General features: G+C 36.5%; 1 protein-coding gene across 2 annotated transcripts in view; it reads left to right on the forward strand.

Annotated features, from left to right (window-relative positions):
• The window catches only part of R3HDM1 (R3H domain containing 1), a gene marked incomplete at its 3' end in the record, with an annotated part of 110,574 nt that overhangs the window by 54,775 nt on the left and 31,375 nt on the right, over positions 1-24,424 (forward strand). For both annotated transcript variants that reach the window (XM_079710526.1, XM_079710525.1), the window contains 3 exons: positions 3,234-3,357; positions 15,631-15,785; positions 20,024-20,175. In XM_079710526.1, the coding sequence (XP_079566652.1) occupies positions 3,234-3,357; positions 15,631-15,785; positions 20,024-20,175 (431 nt within the window). The remainder of the gene's footprint in view (positions 1-3,233; positions 3,358-15,630; positions 15,786-20,023; positions 20,176-24,424) is intronic.

Raw genomic sequence — 24,424 nt, forward strand, 5'->3', positions numbered from 1 at the left:
CTATCATTTCAGTGTTTTGTGGTTTTGTTTTTTTTTAGATCAAGTTCACATAATGTAAAATTAACCAGTTTAAAGTGAACAATTCAGTGGCATTTAGTACATTCACAGTGTTTTGCAACCATCACCTATGTCTAGTTCCAAAACATTTTTATCACCCCAAAAGAAAAGTTCATACCCATTCCCCTCACCCCCCAGCCCCTGGCAACCATCAGTCTTTATTCTCTATACAGAATGGATTTACCATTCTGGATACTTCATATTAATGGAGTCATGCAATATGTTAGATTCTGTGTCTGGCTTCTTTAACTTAACATAAGGTTTCAGGGTTAATCCATGTTGTAGCATGTATGAATACTTCATGCCTTTTTATGGCTGAATAATATGCCATTTTATATATATACCACAATTTGTTCATCTTCAACCATTATTGAATTTGAGATGTTTCCACCTTTTGCCTATTGTAAATAGTGCTCTATGAGCACGTAGGTGCATGGATTTTTTCGAGTATCTGTTTTCATTTCTTTGGGTATATACCTAGGAAAAAATTACTGGATGATATGATAATTCTATGTTTAACTTTTTGAGGAACTGCCAGGTTGTTTTCCATGGTGTCTGAACCATTTTATATTCCTACCTGCAGTGTATAAAGGTTCCAGTTTCTCCACATCCTTGCCAACATTTGTTTTTTACCATTATTATTATTATTATTATTATTGCCATCCTGTATCTCATGGTTTTGACTTGCATGTCTATAATGGTTAGTGATGTTGATCATCTTTTCATGTGTTTGTTGGCCATTGTCGGTCTTCTTGGGAGAAATGTGTAAGTCCTTTGCCTGTCTTTAAATCAGATTGTCATTTAGTTGTTGAGCTGTAAGAATTCCTTGTATATTCTGGATTCTAGACCCTTATCAGATGTGTGTTTTACAGATATGTTCACCCATTCTGTAGGTTGTTTTTTCACATTTTTGACAATGTCTTTAATGTATAAAAGTTTTTTTTTATTTGGTAAAGTTCACTTTATCCATCTTTTCATTTTGTTGCTCATGCTTTTGGTGTCATATGTAAGAATCCTTTTCCAAACCCAAGGTCATAAAAACGTATCCGTTTTTTCTGCTAAGAGTTTTATGGTTTTAGCTCCTATATTTAGGGCATTTATCTCTTTTGAGTTAATTTTTATATATGGTATGAGGTAAGGGTCCAACTTCATTCTTTTGCATGTGTATATCTACTTATTTCAGCATTCTTTGTTGAAGATACTTTTTTTTTCCCGCTGAATAATCTTGGTACCCTTGTCGAATATCAGTTGACCATATATATAAGAGTTTATTTCTCAACTCTCGTTTTTACACTGTTTATATCTTTAGCCAGTACTACACTGTTTTATTACTGTACCTTTCTAGTAAGGTCTAAAATCAGAAAGTGTGAGTCCTCCAACTTCGATCTTGAAGTCCTTGAAACCTATTTTATCTGACTTTAATATTAGTGGCTTCAGCCTTCTTTTGATTAGCACTTAAATGATATGTCTTTTTCCATCCTCTTATTTGCAACCTTTAAAGTATGTTGTTCACATACAGTATATAGTTGGTATTTGCTGATTTATTCAGTCTGATTGGAGTGTTTAGTCCTTTTATCTTCAATATATCAACTGACATGGTTAGATGTAGGTATGCCACATTGCTATTTGTTTTCCATTTGTCGTATCTATATTTTATTCCCGTCTTCTTGCTTTCCTTCCTTTATATTATTTGAATTCTTTCAGGGTTCTGTTTTATTTCTTCTATTGCCTTATTGTCTACAGCCCTTTGAATCTTGTGCTTAGTTGTTTCATTAGGGACTATGATAGGTGTCTTTAGCTTATCAAAATCTACTTTGAGTTCATATAAAACTCCAAGAAAAATGTACTATTCATGTTAAAAGTATAATTCCATTTACCCTCTCTCCATTGTTTGTGCTATTGTTGTCATATATATTGCATGTATATACATTATAAAGAAAAATTTGATGTTATAATTTTTGCCTTAGTAGTATCCTTTTTTTTTTTAATTAGGAGAAAAGGAAGAATGTATTATTTATACACATCACACATACTGAAAAGTATAATAATGGATTAGATCCGAAATCAGGATATATCTATTGCTTGCTGATACCTCCAGGAAAAATTAAGGGATCACATGTATATTGTGTCTAATGTTTCAAAAACAGAAGAATATTACAGAAAATTTAGGTGACTCTTGGCTTATAACTGATCCAGGAATTCTGTGCTTGGCTGGTTTCCAGATGAAATGGGCACTCTTTAAGATTTCCACAGATCTCTGGTCTTTTAGAAGTAACCCAGTCAAATAAGCAGAACCTAAGAGAACCCGTGAACCTAATAAAGTTAACACATACTTCCATATCACTGGATTAATTGTTTATTCTTCACCCCAAACCAGATGAGATTACTTTTAGAGAAATTCACAGCTGATACAGATAGCTCTGGAGGGAAAACTAAATCAAGATCGTCTTACTGGCATTTTTTCCAGCTTTATTAAGTATAATTGACAAATAAAATTTGTATTGGCCTTTTAATTTGCATTAGAAATATGAGAAAAATTAAAGAATGGAACCAGTGCAAGTGTGCATTAGTGTAGGAATGGATAAACTGGCTTATTTATGTGGTGATTGCTGTTCAGCAGTTAAATTGAATGAGCTAGCGATTTGTGCTTCAACCAAAATGAGTCTCAAAAACAATGTTAATTGCAAAATAAGTTCATGAAGTTATATAGAGTACCATAAATGTACATTTTTAAAATTCTCAATAATTGTATATATGGATAACAGATTACACACACACTAGAAGCTTAAAAACATTTATGGGAATGATATATACCAACTTCAGGATAATGGTTTTTCTATGGAATATAGAGCAAAGGAATGTTGGAGTGAGCCTTAAGCTATTTCAGTAGTACTTGGTAAAAGAGAGAAAAATCTGAAACAAATATGGCCTCAAAATTTGAATCTACTAAATCTGATTGGTGGGCAAATTGGTAGGTGTGTTTTGTTATGTATACTGTATGTTTGAAATTTTAAAAAAAATTTTTCAGGTAAATTTAAAGCTAAGAGAATCAGTTTTCAGATGATTACTATTTGGGAGAATTATTACTCATTACACTCCAATGTTCCTGGTTGGAAAAAAAAAATTCTGCTGCAAGTAAAATTGATTTTTTCTTTTTTCCTTAATGCTTATCCTAGATGCCAGCCTGTTATTGTGCTCCAGGCCACTACCACTCCAGTCAACCTCAGTATCGCCCAGTCCCTTCTGTCCATTACAGTTCACATCTAAACCAACCACTGCCACAGCCTGCACAGCAGGCAGGTGAGTATGTGAGGTTAGGAATTCTCAGCTTTCGGTATTGCTGTTTTTTCATCCTGCTTTTATTTCAGTCTTACTGTTAAGATACTGCCACACTCAGTCTGTCAAAGGTTTCAGATAGGTGCATACCTATGAATATGCAAACCAGTGAGATGAAAAGAGTGGGCCGATCTTAGCACCCTCCAGGGAATACCACAATGTCAGGTTTCTATACTAAAGAGTTGGGAGCCGTAATGAGAAGATTGTACCAGGTGAGCAGCTTCCAGGTACGCACTGCCATTGTAGCTGAAGCCTCCTCTATAGCCTGGTAGTCCACCTGTGGTAAACAGCAAAAGGCACACAAGGCAAGTTAAGATGTCTGCTGAACAACTAACCAAAACAAGGACCAAAATGACCTCAACCTTTGGTTGAGAACTCTAGCCTAGTGGAGATATTTTGATGTCTTAGTCTCCGGAGGAGTGTCTTAAAGGAATGAAGTTCTTACACATCTTTTTTTGTGTTCTGTTTTGTGGTTGTACAGTGAAAGTTGTTTTTAAACCAAATGCAGTCTAATCCTAAGCATATCAAACATATTAGAACTGAAAAGATAGTTTTTCTTTTGCCCCTTTCAAATTTTCTTTAAGCATTCAGTGGAAACAACTGTGATCTCAGTATAAAAGCTACCTTACTAATTTGACTGAACTCATTTCTCTCTATGCTTCCCACTTACATGTGTACTTCTGCCCCAGATGTTTAATAAGGTATTCTTTTCAGCCTTTTATAACTCTAGGTGTTGAAGGAGAATTTTTATTGGTTTCTTTGAAGCCTTTTTAGCTGCTTGTCGCCGTTTAAAGGTGCTTAGACTATGTCAGCATGATTAGCTGAGGCCACATAACCCTCCACCTCTACTTACGCAGTTTCTTGCTCTTGATAACGTATGGAACTCTTGAGGGGTTCCACAGTTTCAGGAGAAAGACATCTGCACTGGGCGGTCTGATGAGAAGTGTTCTTGTCTCTCCTCACTTGTGCAGTCTTCACTCATCATTGTGACTCATCAACTTCCTTTACCAGATATTAGATCCCCCAGCAGGGGAACCTCCAGGTCCTCAGTCTTGCTCTCAGGAGTTGTCTTGTACTCAATGTGTAGGTTTTTCCCTTTTTCATGTTACTGGCCTTGTATTGTATGTGTGGCTAATGTTCTTCCAAAGGATGTTGAGTATATACCATGGTCATTTTGGCCAACTTAGAATTTGCCCTCTGTTCCTGAACTTTAATAGTACATTCCACTTCAAATAACCTAAACTAGTATACTCTCTAATTTTGAAAGGCATCAGAAGCTGTCCTTTATACCTGGGCACTTTGGTGATGACACTGCTCACTAACTTTAAATACGTTGTTGTTTTATTCTAATAGAAATTATTTCCTAAGTTTTCCTGGGCCTCCATGACTGACTTTTCATATCATAATTGTCATTTTTTTCTTCCAAAATTACAATACAGATTACAGCTAATGTTATGATAATAAAAAAAAATTGTCTTAACTTTCCCCATTCAAATACCTTGCGTGTGACTAATTAACTTATTAGTTCATTAGTACACCCTATTAATGAGGCAGGCAAAGAAACTTTGTTCTGCATTTGTGTGGGCTTCTTAGTTCCGTTCTTTTTCATGGCAAAATTTTTATTCCTCTCCATTGTCAAACTGCCTACAAAATTAAAACTTTTAATTACAGGTAGGACCAGTGTGCTCATGCAAATGTCTCTCTTTCAAAAATATTCCCACTTAATGGACAACAACTGTAAATGCCACGCCTCCTAATTCAGGGCCAAAATATCTACATGACAGGTGGCATATGTTTATCATCAGTGATGTTTCAGTTGTGGGGTTTTTCCTAATGCTAGTTATGGTGAGAAGGAAGGAAACAATAAGTCAGATTGCATCTAGACAGTAGAGGCACAGAAAAGTGTGTGTGTCTGAATGACTTTTTTTTTTTTTTCTTTTTTTTCTGAATGACTTTTGACATTATGTTTGACTCTTAAGAGTCAGTCATAATATAACACTTTATAACTAGAGTTGGTTTCATGTCATTCAGTTTGAAGAATAGAAGAGAAATAAATCCTCAAAGCGCCCTTACATGAAAGCGAAAGAAATGCTGTTATGCTAATAAGTAGAAGAGAAAATTTCCCTTTAAAGAAAAGTTCAGTTGTGCCAGTGCCACGTATTGTGTTGGTAATTATACTGAACCTTTTTGTAGAATTAGTAGGAGTTGGATGATCATATAATCTAAAGATTTTTTTTATTGTTAGCCAATGGTTATTTTTTATGTCAAACTTTACAGAAAAAATGTGCATTTATGTTTGTGTGTCTCCTAACAGAAAAGTAAAATGCACTGGGAAATGGACACAGGAACTTTTTGTTCTGATTTTCTGTACAGATTTATAGCAATTTCTTTCTTAGTAATTTACATTTTTATATGCAAACATCATACTTTTGGGATTTCATTTTTTTTTTTCCTTGTAATATTTCTCTACATTCCACCATCCCCATCTGATTAAAATTAGAAACAATTTGTTACATCCCTTACTTTTCTTTTTCTTGTCAAATAACATTTAGTCAAGAAACATATTGTTTTATTACATAAAAGGGTGAAACTAATAATTCAGCCAAATGATGAAAGCATTGATAGACTTGGAACAATTTTTTTTCACTGAGGTACATACAAAAAATAATTCTTAAATGTTTGTATATGAATCTAAAGAAATTTCGCCCTAAATTAACAAACCCAATTGAATCAAATATTCTTAGATCAGGTAGGGTATGGGCAATAGAAATATAGGATTTTCTGTTATTTTCCCTTTTGGGGGCAGGAAGGAGGTTGGGGAAATATCTCAAGGATAAAATGCCTTTGGTCTTCCATGCAAGTGTGTACTAGAGAACTGCAGTAGTTGTTGATCTCCTTGACAATAAACCCATCTATTATGGGGACTGAATTGAAATCAGTACGAACATTACTGCTGGGGAATGAATGTACAAATCCTTTGTTATGAATGTGAAACTACTATGGTCATTAAAACAAGGTTGAGTCAGCCCCTGTCAACAGAAGCAGAAGAAATTCTGGCTACATAAGGCCTTTTGGACAATGTATTATATAACATGAAAGAAAACAAAATAGGAGTCAAATCCTGACAATCCTTATTTGTATTTAAGTGGTATTAGGTGTATCACTTAAAGCCCCTGGGTTTCCATTTACTCACTTGCAAAGTAAGGGAGTTTTACTGTATCGTCTGTTGAAGCCTCTGTGTACTCTAAAATTCCATGATTCTGTGTGTCTGTCTTATGTGAGTCATTTCTAGTTCAGAAAGGTGGAACATTGGAGAATTGGTTTGTAGTAGCTTAGTGACATACTGTCAAAACTGGAGCCATACAAGCAAAGATTTCAAAAGATCTGGTTACTTGCCAGCTGCAGTAATATGGATTTGTTATCTTAACCCTTTATCATAAAATTTACAGCTTGAATACTATGAAGTATACTACATATAAGAAGCTTGGTATACTATTAAGAAACTTTTCCTGCAGGTAGTAATTGTAGCAAAGATTTTAGGTTTATAAGGCCTGGCTGTTTTCTATGCAGCTGCTTTCATTCTTATGACTCTTTTGAAAAGTTTGCAGCTTCACCATATATGTTGAATATTTTGCAATAATTGGCCTTGTTCCTGAGCTGTTGGATTCGGGGCCGTAGCACTGTCTGAGAGGTTTACATTTCTCACAGTGAACCGGTCTCTTTTTCAGCTGCTTCCTGGCTTCTTTTTACTCAGGTTTCCACTGCCCTTTTTTTTTTTTTTTTTAATGCTGTATTAAAGTATATTAACATTTGCTTATATTTTCCATTAATTGTAATGCCTTTTAATCATGCATCATACTCAGAAATAGGGATTTGAATTTAAATGACAACCTTGGCTTAATATACTTATCTTTTAAAAATTCATGAAAGCTATTGCTTTAATTTCTTTTCCAAAGCAGATTTGAATGGCAGATTAATTTTGATTAGAGCTTTTCTTAAAAGTTTAATGTCTTAAGCATGCCAGACTCATTAGCGAAAGTCAAATACATCTCTTTCCCTGTTGCTAAATAACTTTTTAGGAATATTATTATGCATGCCATTAAATGGACCTAAGACATGTAAACGCATTTGAAGCTATTTGAAGGGATATAATTTAATTTTTTTCAAAACTGTGATATTGTATGCATGTGGGAAGCAAAATGACTTCATAGAACTAAATATCATTTTAGTTTTGCAACCTCTGTTAAATTCAAAGATTATCAATGCATTTATACCTTTAATCTTAGCTTTCCAACCAGCAGACTACAGTAGGGTCCTGAAGAACCACAACCAAAGGAGGAACATTTCAGGTTAAATAGTCTGTAAGGTTCACAGAATACTGGCAGCATTGCAGGGCACAAATTTAAAAGTCACCAGGGTGTAAAAGGCAAGCAAGGAAGAAAGGGCCCTATTGGAAAAGTGGAGGGGTGATATTGATAAGAGATTTACTTATGTCAAATAGGGACTCTATCTACACAGTCAATTTCTTTACTGACAACTTTTGACTTGAGTAATAGGAATTTTGTATTTGTATTGCTGGGTGGTAGCCCTGACTATCCTTGTTTTTTTATTGATTCTGTAAACATTTCTTAGCATTGCCTGACCAGCGCAGACTTAAACATTGTGTATTACCTACAAATCCACCTATTTCCCTTTTCCCTTCTCCATTAACCTGCCGCCACTGGAGCCAAATGTATCTGGTAAGTACCCATAGATTTTCCTTGAGTCGTATTCCCTCTTCCACAGGACTGTCATTTAAATAGCTGTGAGCTATCACCTCTGTGTGGCTGTTTTTATTAGATTTGTTTTTTATGTTTGTATTTATGTTTATTTCAGGCACAGAAGTAGGAGAGCAGAGGGTGATAGAGGAGAATAGCAGAGATGTTCTGGCAGCTGTGTGTTCTTCCACATTCACCTAACAGACTATCCTTAGTTGAACTTGCCTGCTCACTAGAATAGTGCCACAAACATAAGACAAACCAGATTACAAACCTGAGATTTTGGTGATTTGGAAACAGTTCTCACAAACTGTCTTGTAGATACCTAGTTACAGTTAAATTTAAAGTTGGCAGAATGGCTCATCCAAAAAAGAAAGAATCTACCCTGACAGTGCTTCTGCTGTACAAATTCAGTCTTGAAAAAATTTAATAATACTGTTAAATGGAATAACCTTAGATTTATTAAATGGCTGTTCTGACTAAGCACTTCTTCAATTTCTATTATTATCTTTCTGATTATGTCTAATCCGTATTATTAAGAATGCTTTCCTTTAACACAAATGCTATTTCAGATCACCTGTATAAAAAAATAAAACTAGCCTGTTAAAGCCAGTGCAATACTTTTCTGCTGAGCACTGTGTTTCCTTCTTGCTCTCTTCTCTGTTGAAGTGAAAGAGAGTTAAAAATAGAATATTCTTTGGAGCCCTCCGGGTAAGAGCCTGAGCCATCAATTTATATTGTCCTAGTTCTCTCAGCTTGCAAAATTGATTGTGGTTTCCTCTGAAAGTGCTGGAAGAAACGGGATAATATTGCAACAGTGCAGTCCTTTAACAAAGGAGAATGTCGGTGTTAAATAATACCTTATATTGAGATCTGGGTGTTTATTCTGTTGTTTGGTATCCCTTAATATAGGCATTGCTTGCTTTACAAAATAGATGCTATCCCACAATACTCACAAATTTCTATAAAAGATAATTCTGTTTTCCTCTTACACCCAGGTTGAATCCAGATACATCACAGGAAGGATTTTTTTTTTTTAATTATGATGTACTGAAACACACTTTATTGAGGAAAGAATAATTTAGGTAGTAGCCAAGTTGGGGATGTACTGAGTGTCAGAATACTGGAAATACTCTTCTTGTAGCATTTTTCAAACATAGTGGTACTTTTCATTCTCTAGGAATCTACTTTACCCTTCCTAATCTTCAACCTTCTCCCTCTTTTCCAGATCATTGGATTTTTTTTCTCATACTTGGCAGTCTTCAAACTATACTTTTGAAACTATCAGAGCTATGTCCCTCCCTTCCTTTGGTCTGAATACTTAGATAATGAACCTGAAGCACAGTGCCACTTCTCTAATAAGTGCCACTTTAACAGTTGATGCTCTGCAGCCTGAATGTTTAAACACAGGTTTAAAGCAACTTGAACAGTTCTTTAAGATGTAAATTTTATTAAGCAAGTGTGCATAAAGTGAGGCATGTCTGTAATTACATGGTCCTTTATGTTGCTAATAAACTATTAATGATTTTGTCTTGCATAAACAATAGTAAGGGGCCTATCTTTAATTGGATTAGTAGAATGATGTTGTGCATTTCTTGTCTTTTTTAGTGCTTTCCAAGTGAATATTTCTAGTTTTGCTTGTGATTATAGTAACTTTAATAACCAACATAGATCCCATGGTCTTACGTCATTCAAAAAAAGTCCAGTAATCGTTTTGCAGCATTTAATATCATGTTCTTTAGAGAGTATACTCTAAAATTATATACTTTGTAACTAGTTACTGGACTGTTGTTTGTTGTAAGTATTGGAATGAATGATCAAACATCATGACTTCTTGAAAAACTGTTCAGGTACTTGTCCTAATGCCAGTAGAATTTCCTTCCTGGGATACCAGCCATACAATGTATCAAATGTTAAATGATGCTTTTTGCTGGGTTTTTTTTTTTTTTTTAAGTTAGAAAGATTCCTCAGCCCCTGACAGCTCAGTGTGGTTCAAACCTCAAACCTGGTGGGTTTTCCTGCCTGGAATGTAAAAATGAATGTAAAGCTTATTCAGTATGTAGAAAAGAGCCATTGCTTCACAAGAACTTGAAGAGCTCACCCCTGTTACAGGACATGCCCCTTTATATACACAGTGTCCAGGTTAAAGCTGACATTGCCCCATTGGTAAAAGCTCACTTCTTGGCAAAGCAGTTCAACTTTATGGAGAGGAGAGCCACATTTATGAAAATTCTGCTGGAGAAATCTTCTGTATACTTATCTGGAATATGGCAGGAGAGTATACATTTTGAGTAAAGGCAGCCTTTGAGGTAAAATAGCAAAGCTAAAACCCAAAGAGGAACATTGGAGATTGACATGGAAATGCTCAGGCTGAGTGAGAGACCCAGACCAGGGAACATGGAACCTGAAATATGTCACCATTTGAGCCTCTTCTTCCCCTTCCCAGTTGTTTTATATACATGTGAAATCTTATTATAATGAGACAAAGAAATGTAACCTTGAAATAAGGAGGTCACAAACCATGCATCTTGGGAGTAGTGGAAACTCTGTGACACCTGGTCTTGTTTTCAGCCCGGAAGTTTGTATAGCTACAGTCTGGACTAACTGCTCAACAACCTTTCACTCTAATTCTGTTTTGGGTAACAACACTTAATACTCACAAATCATCTTCAAATGAAAAAAAAAAACTTTCCTGGTTGATTGACTATTTACAATAATTCTTTGTTTTCCTATAATTAAATTTCTGTTAAGACTTAGACTCTGTTTAACTTTACTTCTGTTAAACTACAGTAAAAGTCTTCATTAACCAAAATTCTCAGAAAATGGAAGGAGGTCAGGTGTTTAAGTGTTCTGCTTATTTGAGCAGTATTACTGTAGTACTCTTTCTACTTCAGCATTTTTCCCTGAGAAAAGTAAAGTTTACAATCAGACTACTATGTGCAAATCCCAGCTACAGCACTTAACAGCTGGTAACCTTGGACAAAATGTGAACCTCTCTGTGCTTTTGTTTTTTTTCATCTGAAAAATGGAGATAGTAAGACTTCATAAGATTGGGAGCACTAAAAGAGTTAGCATGTGAAAGTGCTTAGAACGGCACCTAAAACCTAGTGAATGTCATGTAAATGTTAGCTACTATTGCCTTGTGTGCTATCAAAGAAATGATAAGTATGTAGTGTTCTAAATGAAAATGCTTAGGGATTTGGGCTAAATTTGTGTTTGGGTTGGGTTGCAGAATGGAAACCAGAAGCTGACATAATTTGTCCTAAAATACTTAGTCTTTTTGTCTTGTAATCTTCTTGACACATGCCTTCTTCCTAAAAGGCAGTAGAGAGTTCAGATCAGCTGAGTTTTTTTCTCATCCTTTGATTGTTAACTTGAGGTCTAAATATGTTCTAAGAAAATTTACTTAAATGCTTCCTTCCCATAGCTTTGTAAAATCCCTATTGATTAGCTATGGAAACATTGCATGGAGAAAGGTTTTGAAACAGAATGTGTCATATGGTCCATTTCTATAAACAATGTAAGTGGGTATGTATGTTGCTATCTATGCAGGGAAAATAAGGCTAACCATATATACAACATGTAAATAGTGATTATCTACAAGTGACTGTTACACAAAAATGTTTTTTTCCACCCTGACTTTTTCCCTTTTTTGTATTTTCCAAATTTTCTTCCATGAAAACCTATTTTATAATCAAATAAAGCTTTTTCAGAGGTGTTTTTAATGTCCCTTTTTCCCCAGCAGTGTTCAAATTAAACCTTCATTTCAAGCTTTACATATTAGATATAAACTGAAACAGTTCTGTTTTTCCATATCAAGTAAACACTTTGAGGTTAATTACATGAAATCTGTGATTCGGCTGCTATGCATTTTTTAAGGAGAGGCATAATGAGTGATCCATGATTCTAGACTGAGGTGATTTGTATTCATGGGATTAAGTTTCATTTTAATGAAAAGGCAAATATGTTTAACCTTATTATATAAACATGTTATCTTAAAACTTAAGTACTGCTTTTGCTATCAAAAGCCATTCACTAAACGTGGACAGTGAGAAACTGGCCATTCATTCTCAGTCAGCCTGGTTTTGTGTAGAAGCATGTATTATTTTGATTCCATTCTGTTAAGAATATGTTCTTCCTCGCTGTTTATTTAGTAAGTATAAATATTAAGTGCCCACCTTTTTGGCTCATTTGCTTGATAACCGATACGGATATTTTGGGGGTTTTTTCCTTTAATGGGGTGGGTAGGGTGTTAAAAGCTTCTAACCCTGCCCTTAAAAAGCACACCATTTCTGGGCTTCCCTGGTGGCGCAGTGGTTGAGAGTCCGCCTGCCGATGCAGGGGACACGGGTTCGTGCCCCGGTCTGGGAGGATCCCACATGCCGCGGAGCGGCTTGGCCCATGAGCCATGGCCATTGAGCCTGCGTGTCCGGAGCCTGTGCTCCGCAACGGGAGAGGCCACAACAGTGAGAGGCCCACATACCGCAAAAAAAAAAAAAAAAAAAAAAAAAAAGCACACCATTTCTATTTTTGGGTTTTTTTAAACGTGTACGCAAGCCATGAGAGAACAGTTAACAAGAACAATTTTATATTACCTGTCGAGTTTTAAGAAATATGGAATAAGGCAATGAACAAAATTATGACAAGATTAATAAGAGAGCTTCTTAGGAATATATTTTCTTTTAAAGTGTTTGACATTCTTATTTTTATTAGCTCCACTTTATTTAAAAACATGTTCCCAGTTTATTTGTGCTACATCTGAATGAAGTACTAATATTAGTTAGTTTTTCTACTTTCACAATCTTTATAAAATCTGGAACCTCTTAGTAGTTCTCACTGCTCTTCTACTTGTAAAATCTCTGGTTCTCCACCAATATTCTGCCTTCATCTTCCACTTTTCTTCCCTGTTCCTCAAACATGTTACTCATTTTTTACTTTTTCCAGATCTTTTCTTTAAGTCCAGCCTCATATGTTACTTCCTCTGTGAATATCAACCAGGATTAACTTCTCCCTCTTAATTTCATAATGCCCTATTTATTCTGCTATTCTGTTATGGTGTCATGGCTAAGAATGCCTAATTTCAAAGATAGGGACCGTGTTTCACTCACCTTTTATCACCCTCCAGGCACATCGTGAGCTCACAGCATCTTTACATAATCGTTTATGACAAATGAGGTGCTAGAATCAGATGTTTTAGATTTTATGTTATGTTGCACATTTTCAAAATGTGATGTTTGTGTGGAGATTTATATATACATTAGTAGGAATGGATATTAGTGGAGTTAAGGTTACATTAAAGAATCTAAAATACCATTGGAAATTTATCGGTGCAAATTCCATGATGTAGTGTCCAGGTGATGCTGCATTAGACCACTGTGTCATGAAATCTATAGCTATGTATTGAAGTTTTCTGTGTCAGATTTTTTTTCATAAGAGGGAGTTGCAGGCAGGAGTCAAACAAGGTGAACCTCCAAATACTGGCAATGAATAAAATACAAAAATAGTTTGAAAAACACTTGAGTTTCTTAGGGGGACATGACTAAGTCAAGGTATTTAAGTCACATTATGTTACAGTGAATTCTGCTAGGTGGTCACATTTTTCTTTTTAATTTTAGTGGACTGTAATTCTGACAAGTCCATTGTAAGAAGTTACTTTCCCAGTCTATAAAGAGCTGAGCCCAAATTCTGACCCTGCAATAGATGTATGTGTGGGTGTGTGGGTGTTCAGAGGTGGTGTTTCCAACACAAAAAAGGGTCTTCACATCCCATTTCCATTCCTGCCCTTTCTTTTCCTAGGGGTGGAAATGTGTCAGTGTATGTTTTGATGATATTTGGACTTTAGAGTATGAATTTGAAATACTTGTTATTTGGTAAACTGAAAATAGGGTTGGTTGTTAATTATTAGGCTAAGGAGCAAGAAAGAAGCTTCTTTACCACCAGATTTGAGGACTATAGGAATTTCACAGGGAGAAATGTTTCAGAAACAGCATATTAACAATCACTTTATTACACATAAGGACCATAATATACATTTTTTGGGAAAGCTAGATTGGCGAGAAGTCATTTGAAACATGGCAGTAAAGCACTGTTGCCATAGAAATAGCATCATTTTATAAAACCCTTCACTATAACTGGATTTGTACTTGATTTTTACTTTGTTGTTAATATGTTGCTTAGTTACCGGATATGTTTTGTATTCGTATCTTTAGAAAAGGCTGATGCTAGAATTTATTCAATTATTTAGCCATTGAGTGGAATCATTGAGGCTTCCAGGCAACTGCAGTGATACCCTTGTCTACAATCAATACCTGAGATGGGATCTTTGCCATTCCTGTTGCTTTAGGGATTAATAAGGATGGAGATGAAAACTTGATATTTATAAGGTAGCAGAATAGATTTATGGTGCTACCAGAGAAATCATTTCGCTGACCTTTAGTTGTGGAAGTTTGTATAGGCAGTGCCATAGTTTGGTTTATCTTTGTAGAAGCTTTTTAGATACCCTGATTAGAAGGTCAGTTATTTATTTTTATCTGGTTTCTTTTTAAAAAAAAAACAAAAAAAGAATTTGTGGTAGTTTTCAGTAATTTACATAAGTCTTGAGCTAACTGGTTTACTTAAAGGAATCCTCTTAGGGTCAGGAGACACATATTGTACAATTCATATTCACTACTCAAAGCTTATCATTGTGGATTCTTATTTAAATAACTGATAAATTCACTTAATAAAAGTATGTTTATACTCTTAACTTACTAGTTAAATTACCAACAGTGCCTTCAGTTTAGGAAGAACTGTCCCTTAGGTTTTTGATTTGTGAACTTTGGGCAGATTGCTTAACCCCTCTAATGATCGGTTTCTCTGTTAAGTGACCTTAATAATGTAATAAGGAAATAACCTTAAAAATTGCTAGGTAATTCAATTTTTCCTTGTGCCCTTGACACATTCCTAATATAAGGATTCGTATCTTAGTGTGGTTTTTCAAACATACAACTATTCTATAAAAGTGGTTCCCCCCTTCCATTATTTTCAGTCTCCAGAAGGACTAGTTCTACCACTACCAACTCAAAACTCTCCATTTTTTAACAAGAGGCCCTGCATTTTGCTTTTGCACTGGGTCCCACAAATTATGTAGCCAGTCCTGGCCCACAGAAACTATTTTTAATAACAGACTGTACTATACACTAACTAGTAATTGTGTATATAAACCAAGTCTCTGGCCCTATAAATTTCCTCAACTGCAAAGGAAATCTTTGTACCCAAATTTTATTTGAGTGTTATTTTGGGAGGGTGGGGAGGGTAGCTGACTTGGATTACGTACATAGTAAACCTTTTAAATGTTGGCTCTCATAACAGAAGATTTTTGAGACTTGCTGTTTAAACAGAACTCTGTCATCTTAGAACACAAAGTACTTGCTTAAAATACAGAAACATACTGCTAGTGAAATAAATTCAAAGCAGGGTTTAACTCACTGTGCCATTACAGGTTATCAAGTTATGCCCAACCAGCAGCAAAACTACCAGGGGATAGTTGGAGTTCAGCAACCCCAGAGTCAGAGCCTAGTTGGTGGCCAGCCCAACAGCATTGGAAATCAGATTCAAGGAGTGGTCATCCCCTATCCTTCAGTGCCATCATATCAGGTACATGGTCGCTCTTACCTGCATTGGGTAGAGGGGATTTTGAATAACTAAAATGTGTAGCTACATTCTTCTCCTTTTAATATGGGGAAAATGCTTCTGTAATACATAACTTTATAGTCTTAAGAGTTTTATTAGTCATTGCAGCTTTGTTCTGTCCTCACTTATTGCATTATTCATTCACTTCATTAACTTTTAGAAAAAAATATCTGAACCATATTAATTTTGAGAAGTAAGTTTTTCTGGCATTGTCTGTGTTTCCAGCTATTGAATACATAAGTATCAATATATGAGCAAGTGTCTTATTCTATTCTTCAGCTCCTTAGAAAATCTCTTGAGGAGAATGGAATGGGAGGGAAAAGTAAAGGTAGAGGTAGGTATATGAAATAGAGTACAGATTGTAAGTCAGTGTTTATAGAATAGAGAAGGATGTGCAATTTCCCATGCTGGAACTGAGCTTTTTCCCCCTCACTAAATCAAAAAAAGGAATAGTATGTCATGTATTGAAAATGTCATGGATTTTAATTTATAGTTCTAAAGTAGAAATACCTACTGTTTCATGAATAAGTCAGATTTCTTTAGCCCATCTATGGCACATTTCCAGAAATTTATTTTACCTTCCTTTACCTTTCTGGAATAACCTGCGAGTGAGTTTGTTTTATTAGCCTCATGGTTTCCCATAACTGACTCGAATGTTAAGAAATCCAAAGGCCAGTGTCATTCATCTCAACAAGGTAAAAATAATCTAGCTGGGAAGATAAATGTACATCTAAACACAGGTCAACAAATTGGTGATAATATACAGATCACTAACTGAAGGAATTATGAAATATGGCTATGCATAGGTTAGGGACTTAATACAGAGATCTTCTAGAAGGGTATAAACCTTTAATTAGCTCTTAAAAGAAAATTATGGGCATAAATTAGTTAAGGCATTCTGAGGATGGGGAAGGATATGAGCAAAGGAGGTAGCATATTCTTGTAATTCCAGAAAATGAAAATTGTAATTAAAATGTAAAATGTGGAATTGTTGAGGACTTTTGAGCACTAAGAATATGTCTACTTTTGAAGCCCCTTGATAATAGAAAGCAACTAAGGAAAAAAGAAGATACATCATGAAACTAGATTTTATATCTTTCTCGTCTCTCAAATCCTCCATGCTTTTACTCCAGTCCACCCTGCTTAAGCCGAGGCCCATGAGACTGCCCATCCCCTACTTCCTCTGTAGCTAGACATTAGACAGGATCACTACCAAGCCAGGAACTCTCCCTTCTCAAGGACCCTGGTCATGCTACCTGATCTAGTCTGCTGAGCATCTATTAGGTGCCCAGACACTGTGTAAATAAGATCTCCCTTGAAATATAAGTTTAGGGACTTCCCTGGTGGTCCAGTGAATAAGACTCTGTGCACCCAATGCCAGGGGCCCGGGTTCAATCCGTGGTCGGGGAACTAGATCCCGCATGCATGCTGCAACTAAGAATCTGCATGCCGCAACTAAAGATCCTGCATGCCAAAACTAAGACCCGGTGCAGACTAGACTAAATAAATAAATAAACAAATAAATAAAAGAAAGATTAGTTTAACACTGGAAAATTAACTGGTGGATTAACTATTAAAAAAAGAAATATAAGTTTAAAATAAATTACATCCTTGTTAGTATAGTTTTTTAAAATGGAGCTAGATACTGAAAGTGTTTCAGAGCTAAGACAGTTATTATCATTTCTATAGCATACTTTTTTTACAAGTTATAAATTATTTTCTCATGGTATTTCATGTAATCCTTCCACTGGGTGAATGATTGTGAGATGTATTGCTCTGATAAGCAGTGAATGACAGGCTGCTTCATGCTTCCTACTACATTTGGTTAGATAAGCTAGGTAGTAATAAACTGTCATCTAAAAAATAAACCCGAGGGAATTCCCTGGCAGTCCAGTGGTTAGGACTCATCGCTTTCACTGCCGAGGGCCTGGGTTCACCCCTGGTCGGAGAACGAAGATCCTGCAAGTCGTGCATCACGGCTGAAAAAATAAAAATAAAAATAAAATTTTAAATTAACAAATAAATAATAAGCCTGAAAAGTCATCTACTCAGTAGAGTATATTCTGCGGCTGTACATTCTCAAGTACAGTTTCCTCTCTTTTGGTACTTCAGTTTTTTTTCTTTACCACTAGTTACAAATTTATTCTGTAGCTTAAATCATCTAGATTGAGTTGCCATTCTTCCTAGATCTTTCATATACACTAACTTAGATACAATCAGAAATAATTTTAGGATGCTACACTGCCTCAGTAGGCAAAAAGACTGAAATATATTTTGTCATAAAAAATTGGATAAATCAAACCAACAACTTTATCTTTGCAGCTGAGCCAAATTGAAAGTAGTTTAAGAGATTACTGTGTATTTTGAAAGGACTAGTTACATTTTAGAAACATGTTATATAGGCAAGACTTAGAAGTTAATCATCAATTTATAAATCACAGAGCCCAGGTATAGAGAATCATGAAGTGGTTAAAGAACTAAGGCTCTGGAGCCAGTGGACATGGGTTCAAACCCCGACTTTTCTCCTCACTAGCTGTACAACCTTGGGCAAGTTATTAACCTCAATTTTTAACCCCTTCTATAAAACAAGGATGATAAAAGTAACTTCTTAGGGTTGTTAGGAAGACTTGATGTAATAATATACATAAAGTTCTTGGAACAGAACCTGAACATGGTAGTAAGTACTCGGTAATGTTAACTTTGATTGTCATCACTGTTACTACTCTTACTGTCATTGCTACTACTGTTGCTGACATCATCATCAGAAGCTTTTACACAGGCTTTATTTACCAAAATCATTGTAATGCAACTAATGTGGTGCACTTGTAAATTACAAAACCATTTTGCCGTTGTGGTTTCTGTTTTAGAAACTGTGGAAACTAGAGAAATGAATCCATTATGTTCGTGTGTTGGTTTTTTTTTTTTTTAATTTATTTATTTTTGGCCACGTTGGGTCTTCATTGCTGTGCGCGGGCTTTCTCTAGTTGTGGCGAGCGGGGGCTACTCTTCGTTGTGTTGCACAGGCTTCTCACTGCAGTGTCTTATATTGTTGCGGAGCACGGGCTCGAGGCGTGTGGGCTTCAGTAGTTGTGGCGTGAGGACTCAGTAGTTGTGGCTTGCGGGCTTAGTTGCTCCACAGCATGTGGGATCTTCCCAGACCAGGGATCAAACCTGTGTCCCCTGCATTGGCAGGTGGATTCTTAACCACTGCACCACCAGGGAAGTCCTGATTATGTTCATGTGGTTTCTATATAGATGAATGTGGAAAACAGAGAATTGAAAGATCCACTGTTCATCAGATGCCTGCTGTGCTAGATCCTGTAAATGGAGATTATAATGGAGATAATACCCCTCCTGAGGTGGAGGTGGCATCCTGTTTTTGCAGATAATGAACTCTGGGGCCTCAGAATCTGAGTTAAGTCGTTTGCCCAGTGTCACATATATAGTAAAATTGATGGAGTCAGTATCACATCTAGATATCTTAAGCTTCAGAGCTCACACTTTCTGATCCAGTGTACCTCATTAGTACCCTATCTGAGTTTTACTTAGCTCTACCTGAGGTAAATTGCATTACTCTTTCCATGTGAAAGGGTCATCCTTATTTGGAAACTTTCTTTTTTAAAATAACTTCTGGGACTTCCCTGGTGGCGCAGTGGTTAAGAATCCACCTGCCAATACAGGGGACACAGGTTCAATCCCTGGTCTGGGAAGATCCCACATGCCGCGGAGCAACTAAGCCCATGCACCACAACTGCTGAGCCTGTGCTGTAGAGCCCGTGAGCCACAACTACTGAACCCGCCTGCCACAACTACTGAAGCCCGCACACCACAACGAAGAGTAGCCCTGGCTCCCTGCAACTAGAGAAAGCCCGCGTGCAGCAACAAAGACCCAACGCAGCCAAAAATAAAATAATTAAATAAAATTTTAAAATAAAAAATAATAAGATAACTTCTACTTTGGGATATGAGTCATAACTCCTAGCCTACTGTACTATTGATAAATGCTAACCGAAAACAATAACCAGCTAAAAAGAACATTGAAATAAAGTGGTAATGCTGTAACTAACTTATCAGGACAGCCTATTGGCAGTTTTACCTTATTCCTAACTGCTCACACTTGAAAGTTTATGGAGGCTGGAGACATTAACATTTGCAAGGTTTTAAAGAATGTTTTTGCCTTTAAATTGCCTTTCAACTTTTAGGTTTCACTGCCTCAAGGTTCTCAAGGAATTGCCCATCAGACTTATCAACAGCCTGTTATGTTCCCTAATCAGTCTAATCAAGGATCTATGCCTACAGCAGGAATGCCAGTTTACTATAGCATCATTCCACCTGGTCAACAAAATAATTTAAGGTGAGTATGAATAAAAAGCTTAATCTTATAGCTCCTCATTGTTTAGCAGGATTGTGGTCCGTTGCTAATTTTAAAGTTGCCTAAGGGGCATTACCTGAGATCATTCTCTAATCTAGAATAGAAAAACTACAATACAATCTATTTATCTAACATTTCTTTTAACAAAATCAGTATAAGCAGGGCATTCCATATGTAAACCAATGGAGAATCAAGTTTTCTCTCATGTGCCTGAAAGTAGTAGGCCAGTCTCCTTTTACTCACCTAAGGGGAATCAATAGTTGGCCATAGATCTTAGAGTTAAGAGCGTTTATGTGTTAATATTTAAGGTTTTTGTAAGAATCTGGGGAGAATGTATTTCCTGTATATAACTTCAAGAGCAAAATATCTTGCTGGAATCGTTCAGGCTCTGGGGAGCTCCTTTTTCATCAGTAAGAGGAGGGAGGCATATGAGAAGCAAATGATAGTAGGTCTATATTAAAGCAAGTCGTGAAGTATTCCATTAGCTACTTAACTTGAAAGAACAGAAACTTCTCTGATAAGCCTAATGTGTTAAAATATATATATATAGTCTTCCTTTGAGTTGGGTACTTTTAGTCTGCTGTTCAGAGTGGATTACAGTCTTTCATTTATTCTCATGACATTTCTGTAAGGTTGCCAGAGTAGCCTTGGTGCTCTTTTTAATAAGGGGTCTGAAGGTAGGATTGCTGATAAGAGGTTGTCATCCAGTTATGGTTACAGATGGTATTTAGGGGTGAAGAAGGGGTTGCAGTACTTGCTTCATTGAATCTGCTTGGGAAGATGGGGACTTGATTCTCATTTTATTTGTTGTCATAAACACACATACATACACACCTGAGGAACTCACGTATTTCCTCCTCTCTGTGGATGCCACAAACTGAAAAGGCCCAGGCTTTTTAAACAACAAGTTGGTTGAAATCTCACAGGCAACTTCGGAGTTTTATACAATGATGAGCCCCAGCTCTTTTGTGGTAGAGCTGCTGCACAGTGAAAATTAAAAAAAAAATTTTGGGGGGCCTCACTGTGCAGCACGCAGGATCTTAGTTCCCTGACCAGGGATTGAACCTGCGTCCCCTGCAATGGAAGCATGGAGTCCTAACCATTGGACTGCTAGGGAAGTCCTGAAAATAGAAATTTATACTGTGTTAAAATTTCCCATTATTTTTTAAAGCCTTCCAGGTGATTCTTCTGGCAATAAGAGTTGAGACTCACTGACCTATGCTAACCAGCCCTTTTTTTCATCTGTATGCTTCAGCTATGCACTAGTCGCCATAACCCAGTAATATTTTACACATTTGCAAGAAAGTCATAATATCTGTCATTGTAAAATTTCATCTAAGACCCAGTGTCCTAAGGTAAAACTGTGTTGATTACTCCATACCAGCAAGTATAATAAATCTCAGTTTGTTCAAAGGGGGAAAGTATATCTTAAACTCTAAGCTATAGGGTCCTGATCCAAACACTCATGTTTTTACTAAAACATTACCAGATTATAAGACTTCTGTAAGAACACTAAGTGAGCCTTTGTTCTGGAAATTATCTTCCTTAGCTTGAGTTGCTTAGCAATCCATTTTCTTGTGGCAGCTCCTTATGCAGAAAAGTGGAATTTGAATTATCTTTACTTTCAGCTCAACCAGTCAGTTATCACTGAGGCAATTTTGTGTTTGGATTGGATTGTGTTGTTATGTGTACTATGAGGATTTAGCCTGATACAAATCATCTGTCTTGTCACTTTCAGCAAGCCATGTACCAGTCAGAGAAACTAGTTTTACAACAAATCATGGTATTTCTGTCAGTCTGTGATGTAGAGAAAAAACTAATTTCATTCCTACAGTCTGCAAAAATGGGCAGGCTAGTTGGATAATATTTTCAAAATGCTCCCATTTGGGGTTTTTTTTCCTCCTGTGTTACCATTTATTTTCCCATTTTTATCTTGAAACTCAAAAGGAGAATATACTTTTGTCTTTGATCTGCAATCTCAAAGGGCTAGCATACAGAGAGGGGAACTTGAAGAGACTGTAACCTTTATTTTTCAGAACTCTAAAAAAAGGGCTTCACAGAATCTTTATGAAATAATGAAAAAGAAAACCTACTTCTAAGTCTTTTTCCCTTTTCTATCTGCATAGTCTGTTTTTCCTCATTTTGTAAACTAGTATTCCTCTAGTGTCCCCTTTGTCCTACTTCTGGAACCGTCTTGGATTCATTTAATTTCTCCTAAACTTCTAGTTTTGCATTTTGGTTTTTTGTTTGCTTCAGCCATCCTTTGAAATAATTGTCAATAACAAAGTCTCAATCTGAACCACATGTTTTAGTGAAATTTTACTTCTGTTGTTATTAAAAGGGAAGTTGTTAACACTTAGCCTAGAGAAATAAAATGTAATAAGAAAGTTACTTCTGGTGCTAAAACATTGCCTTTTCAGAATGTTTATTTTCTCTTCATTGGATATAACAGCTTTTATTTATCAGCAAAATTAATTAGTAAATTAAGTTATATGGACAAAAATAATGTTAAATAGGAAGGGAAGAGGATGCTTATAGCTATTCCATTTCTTGTAAACGCACCAAAAATGAGTGATAATAGTAATTTTTTTAATATAAATTTATTTATTTTTGGCTGCATTGGGTCTTTCTTGCTGCGTGTGGGCTTTCTCCAGTTGCAGTGAGCAGGGGCTACTCTTTGTTGAGGTGCGTGAGCTTCTCATTGCGGTGGCTTCTTTTGTTGCGGAGCACGGGCTCTAGGTGCACGGGCTTCAGTAGTTGTGGTATGCGGGCTCAGTAGTTGTGGCTCACGGGCTCTAGAACACAGGCTCAGTAGTTGTGGCGCACGGGCTTAGTTGCTCCCCGGCATGTGGGATCTTCCCGGACGAGGGCTCGAACCTGTGTCCCCTGCATTGGCAGGTGGATTCTTAACCACTGCACCACCAGAGAAGTCTCTATTTTATTTTATTTTTTATTTTTATTTTTTGGAAGTCTCTATTTTAGATTAATAATTTTTAAGTAGATACCTTTAAAGAATAAGGAAGAGAGGTGATATTTCATACAAAAATCTTTTCATTTTTCAGTCTCTCTCAGTGAGTTTCTATTGGGAAAAATAATTCTACATCTACACTTTGTCCGTTAAAAGAGTGTTTTCTCTGTTTAACTTGTTTGGGTCTTCCTGATTATACATACAGTACAGAGTCATTGTAGAAAATTTGAAAATATAAAATTTTCAAAATGTAAAAAAGGGTGAAAAAGCAAATCAGCTACAATCTCACCACTCAGAGATAATCACTGTTAAATTTTGGTGTCTTCATTTAAGTCATTTTTCAGTGTACACATAATATGTGAAGTTCGTTAGGAATTATATATTCTAAACATTATATTTTCTATATTTTTAATTACATTGTTCATAAGTTCTGGTTTAAAAGTTAAATCAGGGACTTCCCTGGTGGCACAGTGGTTAAGAATCCACCTGCCAAGGCAGGGGACACAGGTTCAAGCCCTGGTCCGGGAAGATCCCACATGCCGCGGAGCTTCTGAGCCCATGCACCACAACTACTGAGCCTGTGCTCTGGAGCCCGTGAGCCACAGCTACTGAACCCGCATGGCACAACTACTGAAGCCTGCGTGCCTAGAGCCCGTGCTCCGCAACAAGAGAAGCCACTGCAATGAGAAGCCCGTGCACTGCAACGAAGAGTAGCGCCCACTCACCACAACTAGAGAAAGCCCACACGCAGCAACGAAGACCCAATGCAGCCAAAAATAAATAAATAAATAATTTGTAATGAATGAATGAATAAATAAATAAATAAATAAATAAGCCAGCCCCACAATGTGGCCAAAATAACAAATAAAGAACTCTAAGAAGGAAATTACAAGTTTTTTTTGTTTTGTTTTGTTTGTTTGTTTGTTTGTTTGTTTTGCGGTACGCGGGCCTCTCACTGTTGTGGCCTCTCCCGCTGCAGAGCACAGGCTCCGGATGCGCAGGCTCAGCGGCCATGGCTCATGGGCCCAGCCGCTCCACGGCATGTGGGATCTTCCCGGACCGGGGCACGAACCCACGTCCCCTGCATCGGCAGGCAGACTCTCAACCACTGCGCCACCAGGGAAGCCCGGAAATTACAAGTTTCGCAGTTCGTGAAGTCTTACAGATAAAAGATCAAGAAGAGTATTTATTCAAAAATAGGTAGTACTTTTTTGAAAGACAGAAGGGAAAGAACTTACGTAAGGAGAAACTCAGGTTTTTTTT

Source organism: Hyperoodon ampullatus (assembly GCF_949752795.1).
Source record: "Hyperoodon ampullatus genome assembly, chromosome: 8".
NCBI lineage: Eukaryota > Metazoa > Chordata > Mammalia > Artiodactyla > Ziphiidae > Hyperoodon > Hyperoodon ampullatus.